Source organism: Amaranthus tricolor, chromosome 5, assembly GCF_026212465.1.
Source record: "Amaranthus tricolor cultivar Red isolate AtriRed21 chromosome 5, ASM2621246v1, whole genome shotgun sequence".
In the NCBI taxonomy this organism is placed as follows: Eukaryota; Viridiplantae; Streptophyta; class Magnoliopsida; order Caryophyllales; family Amaranthaceae; genus Amaranthus; species Amaranthus tricolor.
In genome coordinates, this window is record NC_080051.1 from 31230283 (window position 1) to 31243749 (window position 13467).

General features: G+C 32.8%; 3 protein-coding genes across 3 annotated transcripts; all 3 read right to left on the minus strand.

The window, feature by feature from the left end:
- Positions 1–1330: 1330 nt before the first annotated feature.
- On the minus strand, positions 1331–3689 carry LOC130814173 (CASP-like protein 1E1). Its single transcript, XM_057680234.1, has 2 exons — positions 2713–3689; positions 1331–1840 (listed from the first exon to the last, which is right to left on the minus strand). The coding sequence occupies exons 1-2, from the start codon at positions 2955–2957 to the stop codon at positions 1510–1512; spliced, it is 576 nt and encodes a 191-aa protein (XP_057536217.1). The 5' UTR covers positions 2958–3689; the 3' UTR covers positions 1331–1509.
- A 1030-nt stretch (positions 3690–4719) lies between these two features.
- On the minus strand, positions 4720–10357 carry LOC130814172 (uncharacterized). The gene is made up of 3 exons (XM_057680233.1): positions 9849–10357; positions 8950–9071; positions 4720–5418 (listed from the first exon to the last, which is right to left on the minus strand). The coding sequence occupies exons 1-3, from the start codon at positions 10147–10149 to the stop codon at positions 5257–5259; spliced, it is 585 nt and encodes a 194-aa protein (XP_057536216.1). The 5' UTR covers positions 10150–10357; the 3' UTR covers positions 4720–5256.
- Positions 10358–11750: 1393 nt separating this feature from the next.
- On the minus strand, positions 11751–12452 carry LOC130813669 (uncharacterized mitochondrial protein AtMg00810-like). The gene has a single exon (XM_057679512.1). It carries the CDS (start codon positions 12450–12452, stop codon positions 11751–11753), a length of 702 nt encoding a protein of 233 aa, XP_057535495.1.
- Positions 12453–13467: the final 1015 nt, after the last annotated feature.

Sequence of the window (13467 nt, forward strand, 5' to 3'; positions counted from 1 at the left end):
GGTTAGCCTTTTTTTATTGACTTTTGATTTGTTGATCTACTTTTTCTTTGATAAACATGTAACAATAAAGTGATGTTCTATGAAGAACGATGATACAAAGAAGATTAATGGACACAAATTTAATTTAAAAAAGGTCAAATAAATATTAATTTTTATTTTAACCATGATTATCTCTTAATTATTATTAACACAAGTTTAGAAAAGTCAAATGACATATAATAACAATTAATCTTACTATAAAATAATACTTCTATTCACTATAACAAATTTTAATTATAAAAATATAATAATAGAAGTTATATAAAGCATACATATATTGAACAAATCAACTCGATAATGACCATTATTTGTGCTTCTAAGACCAAACAAATATCCTCATATATCAACATAAGAATAGGTGACTTTTCATTTTTAAATTGAGTATCTTGTAGGCAACCTACAACTTTCTTCATCTATGAATTGACATAATGGCCACCATTGAATATGAATGTACTTCATATCTACAGAGAAAAGGTGGGAAATTTGAAATGGTTAAGTGAAAAAATAAAAAAAAAATTAATAAAGTAAACTAATTTTTAAACTTATTCCAAAAGTAAGCGTGGAAATCAGGTTTGGGCTGTTCGCAGTTAGTAGTCAAAAAAGACAAAAATAGTTGTTCCCACTTAGTAACTGGGAACAGCTTTGACTTTTTTTGACCTATTCGCAGTTACTAACTGTGAATAACTATCTGTGTATTTGTGCAGCTATCTGTTCGCAGTTACTAACTACAAACAGGTCAAAACAAGTCAAATAGTTGTTCGCAGTCAGTAACTGCGAACTATTTTGTCCTATTTGGCTGTTCGCAGTTAGTAACTGCGAATAGCTCCAAACCTCATGTTTGAAATTTTCACGCTTACTTTTGGAAAATTTTTAAAAACTAATATATTTTGTTAATTTTTTTTATTTTTTCACTTAACCTTTTCAAATTTTCGAAAAGGTGCTTGTGTGGTAGAGAGTAGACTATACAATTACATATTGCAATTATGGCCCATTGCATTCAAAATCAAACCTTCCTTGATATTTATATATGCCGAAAGAAATAGGGATACATATATACTTTTCGATCCCATTATACTAGCTATATTCGACTTTTTACGTAATTTAGTGCGTTATTTCAAAACAGAAAAAACATGCCATTGTTCATTATACATGGTTATCATTATCCCAATGAGTCCCGCTCAAAGACAAGATATGAAAAGGGTGGGAACGAATAATGACAGACCAATACCCTTATCACAAGGAGATCACAATCGAAAAGAGCCCTCAACACGAATATCAATTTAGTCCATGGTACAAATATAATATGTAATTCATCCAATATAAATCTCCGATTTTATCCTTATAAGTTTCATCCATCTCAAAGATACAAAGCAAAGACACAAATACATATAATTAAGAGAATATTACATTGCATCAACACCAATAGACAATAAATCTAGAAAATAAACCTTGAATACATTAAAAATCTAACTAGGCTTTCTTGTGGAGCTTTAAAAATGAAAGAAAAATCAGCAAGAGAAAGGCAGTAGCTCCCAACAAAGAAAGTATAACTGAAGCAATAACTTGGTTACAAAATTTTGCATAAACATTACAAACTTTGCCCCATCGTAAATGTGAGTTGCCCTTTAATCCTATTACTCCTATGGCGCCTGTTGCCCCGATGCTCGAAAAGAGTAGCGCGACCATCATCAAATCCACGACCATGATCACCAGGCGGCGTGAACCATCTTTGCTTGCAATTGCAGCTATTAGTGTCATGGCCGCAATTACACATGCACTGGCGTTTACTACCACTGTATACCTAATTTAACAATCAATAGCGTTTTCATAATTCAAATTAGAATATATGTTATAAATTACAATTTTAATTTATAAATTTGATTTTCTTAAAATAATTTTTATTCTCTAATAATCTTAATCAAGTATGGACACGTAGTTGAGGTTGATTGTTGATTGTTTATTAGATAAAAGATGTGCTAGAAAGATAATGAAAAAGAGAACTAAACTTACATTTTCATTTTGATTTAAAATCCAATTTTTCAGCTTATAAATACTTTTTTTTGACTTTTTAACAACCAAAAAGCCAAAACAAATAAAAAATAAACTAAAAATCATGTATAAAATACCTTTTTATCGTTTTAATTTTTGACCATTATTTAAAATTACTAATCCAAGGTGAGCTAATTAGGAGTTTATGACTTTAGGAGGGCCACACAAATTGCACTACGGCTTTTCGTTTACTGATTTGAGAAGGTGAACTAGACAACTTAATTAAGGGAAGAAATTCTATTTTTTTGGTTTTGAGATTAATTCCTATGCATGAGCAACTTCATTTGAGGGTTATAGTGGGGATGCAAGGAAAACTTATAATGAAATGCAAATTATTAAGAAATCACGGAGAATTTAGGTCCAAATCTGTCTAAATCGTCGATTCTCCAAATCTGTTTAAGTCGTCATTTAATTAAAAACCTTTTGATTGATACTTAATTATATAACATATAACACAGAAAAATTACGGCCAATGAGTTGATTTAAAACAAATGTAGAGTTTAATTCGTGTTCACCCCACCCACCCTGTACTTGTATTTACGTTCACCCATGCAAGAAATTAAGCATAAACAAAAAGGAATTAAAACTCCTTATGATGGAAAGCTAAGGATGTAGTATACTTACACAAAAGCAGAAACATAATGGTATTTAGCAGGAACAGGAGCCATGAAAGCAGGAAGATCAGGAGATATAGTAATAGGGACAATTACAGTTTGCTTATCCAACCCTAACAAAATGGCTGCAACAAGAGTTAGCAACAAGGCTAAAACCCGTAAAGCCAACTCCGAAAACCCAACCCGAAATGCATGAGTTGCTTCCATATCTCTGCTTTTCCCTTTGTGCATTCCATTATGATTTTCCATCTCCATACTAAAATCAAGTTTGTTTTTCTAACTGCTAGTGATTACATATGATTGAAGAGTGTGCTTAATAATGTACGTGAAGACATGTAATTATTGTAGCTTACTGCTTAGGTTAGGCAGCTGGAAAATTGAAGTGTGAAAGTTGCACGTAACTGTCTGCATTCAATCGCATAGAAAATAAGGTGAAAAGTACACCATTTATGTCCTAAGCTCATCAAACCTCCCTTATTCAATGCAATCCTATTTACTCCATAACATTATGTTAACTCATTAGATTTACCGTCTTTTCTTGCTTTATCTTGCCTATTATGTATTCTCGTTCTTTGTTATCATTTGCAAAACTTTTTCAAGCTGAGGTTTCACTGGCTACAACCTGCTTTAATAAGAATATGATTTATCGTCGTCTTATATTCTCCAGTTTTGATCATACCCTCTATAAGAGAAATGTATGAAGATGATGATGATGGTGATTTAGGGCTTGTTGGAAATGGTAAAGAAATTTTAATATAATTTGATAATGAAATCTATTCAACAAGGTTGATGATCATGTTTGTCCTTATGTAATCATTTAGTCCTCTTCACAAAATTAGTATCGTTCATCATTGGTTGGATATGTGGAATTAGGTGGTAATAGAAAATTGTGAAGAAAAATGCGAAGGGATTTTCGTTACCATAAAAATGATATAACACAATTAATTAAGATAATAACTAAAACTCATTCTAATTACAACCATTTAATTCCATCATCTAAACAAACCAATAGAGTAAAGTAGACAGTTGAACTTTCAATCAAACTTGAAAGTTTAATCTAATTAGTCAATTCGTTTTTTAAAATTTTTTAATTATTTTTAAATTTCATATTAATATTGATACTTAGTATTATTTCTTGCTGCTTAAAACATATATAAAATATTCAGTCCAATTCCAACTATTACAAGACAATTGAAGGTGATGGATAATGCGTCATTAAGCAATATGAAGAGAATTTCATGGAGGTTATAACATGAGAGCCGAACCATAAATCTTTAATACTAAGATATTTTTCAACGGTAAACATCTGATAAAATTGTAACGAAATCGGGGCAATAAAATTACCGTTAGATTGAGAGCTACTAGGTCGATGAATTAAGTCGTACCCACCCAAAATCGAAAAGAAAAAAGTAGTGGGAATTCAATTATGAAAATTCGGCATAGACAAAAATATAGTTTGAATAATAATTTGATAACTTCAACATGTGGCCTTTATGAAGTGGTACAGATTATACAGCAGAATTAGTCGTACACTGAATTAGTTGGGGAAACAGATGATTTTTCAGTGGAGTTTTAAATTTGAAAAATGTACATTTAATTTTATGTTGTTGAATTGCACACCCTAAAATAAATGAAAATCCAATCATTTATTACTTGAAAGTTTGAAACTAAGTACAACTTGAGATAATTATGGTATATTATAGATTATTGTGATTTGTGATTAAATGATTCTCAAATTAATATTTTCATCAACCATTTAAGAAAATCTTCGTTATCGAGGATAACGATCTTGGGTCCTATTCTAGAATGAGGCTGGATTTCAACGAAATTTAGAATTCGTTGTCAAACACTAAAATTCACTTGAATAAAAAACATTATCATTGGCAGCGATTTTAATTAGAATCAAAACTGAAAAGCTCCAATAAAATCTAGGAAAGGCCATCCCTAATTAGTAATTGCAACCTTTAGCGAAAGAATACAAACATTAAAAAAAATATAGATATAAAGAACACAAATATACACAAACAATTAAATAAATACATATTAGAAAATTATAAATTTCTGCAAAACAAAGCTTGAAGAAATTGATCAAAAGATCTCACACCTAGCGGCTTGAAATCTCCACTATCCCATTGAATTTGCATCTTCAATGCGAGGGTTTGTAAAAAAAAGTAACAAACAAAATGAGACAGACAGATTGTTGAAATATTCATTGTTCCGGAAGGTAAAACATGTGAAACAAGAAATCTAATTTCTAATGCTCCAGAGAGTTGAAGTTATTACCCAACTCTTGCTCAACAATCATGTCCACAAATGAAAGGATCCGACTACCAATAAATTCAAAATCCAGTGGTCTAGCACTAAACATGGCATTTCATGTTGGTAATGTAACAATACGAAGAACGGAGATAGCTCCTATGGTAACTTATAGGCGAGTAAAGACAACTTACGCAAAAATTCAAATCTATGGTCCCTAGCGAACGCTGTCGGCCCTCACAGCTTGTGGTAGCAGCCTGCTAGAAGGCGAATGGATGACCAGGTCTCATGCTGACTATTACGCTGTTTGCTTTTTTTCTGCCTCAAGTCGTTGCAGCTCTGCAAGTCTTTCAGCCCATTCCCGATCTCTAGCAACCGCTTCCATCTTACGTTGAATCCTCTTCTCCCTCTTCTTCAGGTTTGCTTCCTGCAATTGAGCCTTTCGCTTCTTTCTTTCGGACTGCAAAGATGTAAAGTGCAAAGCTATTAGTTCTAATATGCACTGAAGTTAGTATGACCCCATAGCTAGCAGTAGATTGCTGAATACAAAAACAAACCATGTGAGGACAAAATTAGACGGAAAGACAGATATAGCGTAACACATAAGCCACAGGATAATACATAGAATCTGTCCCAGCATGTAAAATCATCGTATACTAATGCTCACTCGTAGCCTGTGCCCGGGTTAAAGGTACGTCACTAGCACAACAAATATGTAAAAAGAAATTCAATGCATTTTAGAGTAAAATCTGGATTCCACATTGTAAAATGACACCACCAAAAAAAAAAATTAAGGAGTTTTCTCAGAGCCAACAAACACAAAGCATACATAGATGCCAAATCCTACCACCCGAACTTTAGAAAATGAAGATAAATAGAAGTCGGAGCTCATTTAAGATTTCAAGTAGCTTAGAAGTCAAAACATTACCAAAGACGCTAAAAGGTACATGCATACAACATAAGCACAAAAGCCGTTGTATGAAAATTTTTTATCTTCTTTCAAAGTTGTTTGAAACAATAAACTTCCCCATCTTGACATTCTTCCCCAAATAGTCGATATTCTTTTACCAAAGGCCAAACTCACCCATCACTCCCATCTCCCAAATCCTCATTCGCCACTGGCCACTGCACTACTCACCACCGTGTCCTAGTGCACAGTAGATAGCCCGCAGCCAGGCACCAGGCAGCAGCACAGAGCCACAGCCACAATATACAGGTATATTCTTTTTTTGTTCTTCCTTCCCAAAGGCCCAAATAAAATTATTTTTATTCAATTGTTCTAAATTTGTTTATATGATTTGTATTATGTTAAACATTTTTTGTTGATTTATGATTCTACAATTGCTCATTAGCCTTTGTTGATCAATTTAGGGTTTTGGGCAAGTATATTTTCAAATTTAGGGTACAATTTTTGATTTGTTAGAATTTTTATTGATCACAAATTGTTGTGAGAAACAATCTTTTTGAGAGACACTCTATATATATGGGCTAAATAGTCCAATTAATATAAATTAAAGAGGAAATAAGAATGTAGGCTTCTTGTTTTGAGGTGAGAGAGACAGTCTCTCACAAGAATAACTATTAATTGATTAGTAATTTGATCTACAATTGTCCATTAACCTTTGTTTGAATTTAATTCAACGTCATTTGATTTTGTTCAGGATTCACCCTAAACTCATGCGCTTTAAGGGAGATGAAAACAAATCATGACCATTCCCTAGAAATCACCTTTAGCATTTGTCAAAGGTAGTTCAAACTTACTCTCTCAACTCTTATAATCTAAATATCTAAGATCATCGCCATCAAGGGCACAACAAAATGACCTTTCCACTATTATGAGAGTTTGGTCAGCATACGTGCAATATAAGCTTTCATGGACAATAGTCATTCAAGTGGAGCACTGAATTATCTTCGCATTAATCATCACAAATATTCCAATTCATATAATAAAGAAAATGGAGCTTATGAGTTATGATCCTTGATGAATCATGCGTTACGAAGACACTCTTAAATTAACAAAAATCAGAAAAACTAGAAGAGGGAAGTTTTCTAAAAAGAAAGGTGGATAAAGGTATTTTGTGCTCGTACTTTTGTTTCTTGGCAAACTCAAGCTTGTTCAAGTTCACCAACTGCTAATTTTGTCCAAGAATCCATAATCATCTGAGGAAACACAGTCATTAACATTCCCCTCCCCTCTAAGAAAACCTGAGAAAATCCATCCTTCACAAACAAAAACCAAGGCAGCACATTGCAACATATCTAGTAGGAAAGTTTATCCGAGAAGGAACCTCAATAAATAAACTTACACTTGAGATTTCCATCTCAATAAGATAAATAACTTGTCAATACTCAGTAACAGTGAAAAAAAGGATTAGAAAAGGGTATGAATAAGGAGACTTGAATAGCCAGTGCCAAAGTTGTTAAAATTGAGATTCTAATTAGAATCGTTCAAAGAGGTAGAATCGAATCGTAGGATAGTTGATTCTAAAATAAACCTAAATTTGCTATTTATCATAATATTTTCATCTCAAAGGTTTGAGTTTATGAATTAAAGTTTCATTCAATTTATTTTAATAATGAAATGAAAAAACAATTAATAATTATTTTGAATCTTCATACCAATGAAGAAATTTATTTTTTAAAAATTATGATGTTGGAACGTTGAATCGAAAGAAAAATTAATGAAAGATGATACATAAGAAAAATTAATAAAAATTAAGAATAAATTTGTAGAATCGGATCGCTAAATCGTAGGATCGTGTTATGATTCTACCTCTACAAATTTTATTGTAATTAGAATCGTAAGATTCTACCTACGATTCAAAACACTCGCTTGGTTTTGGATCGTAAAATCGTATAATCGTTGATTAGAATTGTGATTTTAATAACCATGGCCAGTGCTGTCAACTCATCGTCCCCCCAGTGACCAGCCATTAGTGAATGCTCTACCAAAAACAGGGGGGGGGGGGGGGGAAGCCTTATAGATTTGGCAAGAAATTAACTCCAAATCACTGTATATGCATCTATTAACTGGCTACATATCTGAAACAAAAGTCCCCGAATTTCAGCAAAGTATACTCCTGGATTAAAGAAATTCAAGGAAATAATGTAACCAATCATCATAAAACAGGTGCTCTGATCTCTTTCAGAATGGAGAGCTCAGTTTGGCCCCAATATGTTGTCTTGAACAACAATCCAGATAAGACATCTCAACATTCAGCGTAAAACAGCTAGCAGGGTATCTCCTTTAATTAAGGGCATGTACTGAACCCATAAAAGTTCTAAGGCACTATCATCATGACAAAGAACCATCGCATGCTACTAACTACTTCATGGTTCATGAAACAGATAGACTTTGAAAGTACCTAAAACCCTTGTGGTGAACAAACATAGAGAGTTGAGCTACAGATGTCACCCGTTGAATTTGGAAAATGTAGATACATAATCATAGAGCACAATGACTGTTAAACAAAAAACCAAACCCCATCGCTAAAAAATTCTTGGATCGTTAGCACCAATAATCCACTCAAAAATAACTTCCTGATAATAATTGGAATAAATAAATCAAGAGCTCAAGTTTGATCCCTAATCTATTTGCAATGAACTATTCAATAGATTCAAGTTAAACCAATGCACAAGTCCCTTACATTGATAGTGAAAACTAAGTCGTATTGGTAAAGAAAACTAAGTCAAATGGAAAATTTACAACCAAGACGTGTATATTTAGTGAAGTTCTATACTAGTCAAGGTTCTACAGCCTAAAACCTTTTAAAGAAAGGCTTTCCGGTAACAGCTTCCAAATTTAAGCATTCTAAAAGATACGTAGTTTATATTGTATAGACAAGCAATTGAACTTGGAGTTTCCCACAAGTAAGAGTCTTTCGTCTGGCATTCAAATATTATATCTCGTTGACAAAATCATCAAATCTTAAAACCCTGTAACAGTACAAGGGAGAGGGAAACACGCAAAAGATCACATAATCAGACGTACCTTTATAAACTCACGGCGCTGCCTTCGTCGTTTCTTCTCATTCCTCAACTTGACACTCCCTTCATTAGGTTGACTCGGTGGTACAGCCTCCCCAGGTACATGCTTAACCCAAGCATAAGGTCCTGCATTACATTTCAGACCATAAAATTTTACCAGAAATTTCGCTACGCCATAATCCACATTAGCAGAAGTATAAACATTATCAACAATCCACACTACACAGAATTCACATTTACATGGATTACAATTAAACAATATTCAGTCATTCACCAAAGCACCATCTTTACTGAGAAATCTCATGTACCAATCAAAATGAACTTCTATCATTGATTCAGACACTAAAAAAGTCCCAATTTTTAGCCTCAAATCCCAAAACACCGTTAATAAAATACTCCATAACCTTCATCAAAATCGCCACAAAAACAGGAACATAAAATTAACGTACTTCTACATTAAATTAAAAAAACCATTATTCTACTGGTCTCCCAGGTTTGAATATCAGGTCTGATCGGTTTAGTTCAGTTACTAAAAGTTATGTTCATGACTTTCACAAACATAACCAATCTGGAATAATAATGCAACATTCTTCAAAAAAATGGCAAGTATAAGCAAAACCCATATCAGATATAAAATCAAAACCAGAAATTTCATAATAAACGAGTAACTTCAAACAAAACCCATAACCAAAAATCAAATAAGCTTTGCATCACCAACCTAGAATGGTGCAACATTCTTCAAAAAAGCTATTCTAAACAAAACCCATATCAAATAAAATATCAAAAGCAAAACTAACATAAAAATTGAGTGGATTCAAAAAAAAAGCCCATGTAGAAAATCAAATAAATTTTCAAACCTACCTAATTATCAATGAAAGAAATTTAAAAATAAAAAAAACTAACCAGGAGGGCGGAGACTAGATCGTTTGCGGCGACCCTTATCGCTAGGGCGACGTTTGGGGAAGCGGGTATCGGTTAATGGGTCAAATGGTTTAGGGGCAAGAGATGAAAGTGAATCCAGATGAATTGAACGAGAAATGAAATGGGGAACTGCTGGTAGTTTTTGTTGATGGATTGGAGTAAGGAATTTGGGGAAAAATTGAGTAGATGGTGAGGTTGATGGTGAAGAAAGAGCAGTTGAAGAACGAAGGAGCAATGTTCTTGAAATGGGACGAATCAAAGATCGTAAGGTTCCAAACCCCATTTTTTTGTGTTTGTGCTAGAATTGTGTTTTGATCTTTTTGGCCGTCTAAAGTTGTGGTTTTTGCTGTTAAACCCTTTTGAGGGCGAGATAGTAAAACGAACTCACTACTTTTTGTGCCTTTTTTTTTTTTTTTATGTGGTAAATAAATATTTTTTTAAGTGGTATGGTGATTTAGAATCTTTTAATTTTTTCATGTGTTACATAAAATGTTAAATTAAGTAATTATTTCGATTAAATTTTAAAAAAAGTGTTCTTTAAAGGTGATCAAAGCGTTTATTCTTATAAAAAAGATAATGATAACGTAAATTTAACCTTTTGTTTATCAAATAAAAAAGTTATAAGCTTAAAATTAACATGCGGATTAAAAGTATCTATCCACCAAATAGATAAGTAAAAAACTTGAAATGAAATTTCCTTTAAAATTTATATGCTTAGAAGCTTTTTTTTGTTGGACTCGATTGACATGAATTTAATCTAAATTGGAAATATAATAACTTAATTGCACGGGTGTTGGTCCATTTCACCTTTCATATTTGTACTTCTCCTGAAGATATACGTGGCTCGTAGTGGATAGTGAGAATATACTCCATCTATATCTTATGATTTTTTTAACATGTATATATGTTGTCATGTATTTTCAAGGCGCTAGTAGTTGAGAATTGAGAACAAGTTAAGCTCTAAATCAAATATATAAAAATTACGTCACCTTATTTGAAAATTATTGTAACTTTAGTTTCTTAAATTAAATCAATTAATTTAAACCATGTATAATTTTTTAGGTGTTAGTCAAATACTAATAAAAAAAACATGTTCTATATATTTCATTAACAAAAAAATTATATCATGCTAATTCAAATAAATACAAATAATGATCGCAAAATTAATGAGCTATATGAAATTTATGGGTAGATCCAAAGGTGAAAAAGTTTTTTTTTTTTCACCCATGCTATATATAGAGGATTTTTTTAATCATCTACAAAAAGATTAATTATCTCTTTCCACTTGCATGTAAAAATTAATAATAAACTCGATAAGTGAGAAACTGCAAGAATTGCAGTAGAAGAATCAAGATAATCTTGATTGTACAAGATGATTCTCAAAGAAGATTAAGGGGAAGGATTTTATTGATTAAGAATGTAAAAATTCTATCTCTCTAAAAACTAAAACAAGAGTATATATATACAAGCTGTACAAAAAATAAAAATAGAAGAAAGATCAGAAAGTTTGTTTACAGATTGTAACAATATTCTAACAGAACCAGAGGTGAGCTGGCAACAACTATGTATCACCCTAATACCCTCCCCTCAAGATGGACATGAGGGATAGTAAAGAAGTCCAATCTTGGAACAAAGAAAATTGTGCTGAGCAACCCCTAATGGTTTAGTCATCAAATCGGCCAGTTGTAGAGTGGAAGTGACATGAGATAAATATATAATTTCAGAGACAACATGATCCCTAATGTATTGACAATCGAGTTTGAGATGCTTAGTTCTTTCCAAGAAAACGTCATTCTCAGCGATGTACTATGCGGATTTGTTATCACAGAAAAGAGATATAGGTTTTGGAATATAAACATCCAGATCTTGTAATAAACCTTCCAACTAGACTAATTCACTAGTTGTCTGACTCATAGACCTATATTCAGCTTCTGTGGAACTTTTGGAAGTAACCTTTTGCTTCTTTGTCTTCCAGGAAATAAGGGACTGACCAAGAAAAACACAATAACCTGTGAGAGATTTGCCAGAATAGGCACAAGTTCCCCAATCAGCATCACTATAAGCTTGTAGTTGAAAATCAATGTTAGAATTGTAAAATAAGCCTGTATTGAGAGAAACCTTAAGATATTTCAGGACATGTAAAGCAGCAGCAAAATGAGGAGCCCTGGGAGCACTTAAAAATTGACTAAGTTGGTGCACAGAATAGGAAATATCTGGCCTAGTCATGTTCAAATATAGGAGTTTCCCAATAAGTCTTCTGTAGATCTCAGCCAATAAACCACCAACCAAAGTACTAAGTTTGAGACCTTTGGGCAATGAAAAAGGAGAAAATTTGAAATTTTCCATTTTTGTGTCCCGAAGCAAATCAAGAATGTATTTTCTTTGATTCAAAAGAATCCCTTCTGAAGTTCTATGGACCTCAATGCCAAGAAAAAACTTCAAATCACCCAGGTCCTTGATTGTAAAAGCCTGGTGAAGTTGAGATTTAATATGAGAGATGATGAACCTATTTGAACCAGAAATCAAGAGATCATCAACATAAGCAACAATGACAGTAAAATCATTGCCATCTCTTTTAGTGAACATTGAAAAATCTTGCTTGGATTGAACAAAACCCAAAGAATGAAGCAGAAACTTATTAAGTTCAATATTTCATTGTCTGGAAGCCTGTTTAAGACCATAAAGAGATCTTTTCAATTTGCAAACTTGACCAGGAAGAGCTTTAGAATACCCCTGAAGAGGATGCATATATATATCTTCTGATATATAGCCATGTAAAAAAGCATTGTTGATATCAATCTGTTGAATACTCCAGTTCTTAGCAGCAGCTAAGGCAATCATTGTTCTCACTGTGGTGAACCGTGCAACTGGACTAAAAGTGTGTTTATAGTCTTTCCCTTTCACCTGTTTATCACCCCTGGCTACCAACCTAGCCTTGCATCTCTCCACAGATCCATTAGGTTGAAATTTAATTTTATAAACCCATTTGCATCCAATAGCAGTCTTATCAGGGGGTAAAGTGGTTAACTCCCAAGTATGATTGTTTTCCAAAGCTTCAAGTTCTTTGTTCATGGCACTGATCCATCTAGGGTCATTTTTATCTTTATTGTAAGAATTGGGTTCATAAATAGATAGCATGGAAGAAAGACTATCTAAGTCTGCAGAAGACATATTTTGAAGAGAAGGTTCCGTATGAACATTAAAAGAAAAGGAGGAGGGAGAAGGTATATCTTGTGGAGTAGTTAAAGGTTTGATGATAGGAATATTGGTAACAAAATCTTGATATTTGGAAGGGAATTTTGAAATTCTGAAGGATTTTCTTGGAGCAAGAATGAGAGGAGAAGAAGAAGAAGAAGAAGAAGAAGAAGAAGTATTAGGGGAAGCAGTGAAGTTATTGGACTGATCAAAAACATATGTAGAAGAAGGATTAGTGGATTGAGGAGAACTAAAAGAAGTTAAAGGAGGATTAATTGGAGGAATATGCTGGAAAACAGGAGTATCATCAGAAATGTCTGATGAAGAAAAAATAGGCTCAGTTTGCTGAGAAGTAAAAGTAGATATGTGTTGTTGTTTATAAGGAAAAATATGTTCTTTGAAAATA

Bases quoted from the DNA above. Each gene is read 5' to 3' on its own strand.
- LOC130814173 (XM_057680234.1), bottom strand. From the start codon at position 2,957: ATGGAGATGGAAAATCATAATGGAATGCACAAAGGGAAAAGCAGAGAT. The intron at 1,841-2,712 runs GTAAGTATACTA...TTGTTAAATTAG, and splicing joins CATTATGTTTCTGCTTTTGT to GTATACAGTGGTAGTAAACG.
- LOC130814172 (XM_057680233.1), bottom strand. From the start codon at position 10,149: ATGGGGTTTGGAACCTTACGATCTTTGATTCGTCCCATTTCAAGAACA. The intron at 9,072-9,848 runs GTTAGTTTTTTT...AATGTAATGCAG, and splicing joins ATCTAGTCTCCGCCCTCCTG to GACCTTATGCTTGGGTTAAG. The intron at 5,419-8,949 runs GTACGTCTGATT...ACATCTTTGCAG, and splicing joins AGCGCCGTGAGTTTATAAAG to TCCGAAAGAAAGAAGCGAAA.
- LOC130813669 (XM_057679512.1), bottom strand. From the start codon at position 12,452: ATGTTCACTAAAAGAGATGGCAATGATTTTACTGTCATTGTTGCTTAT.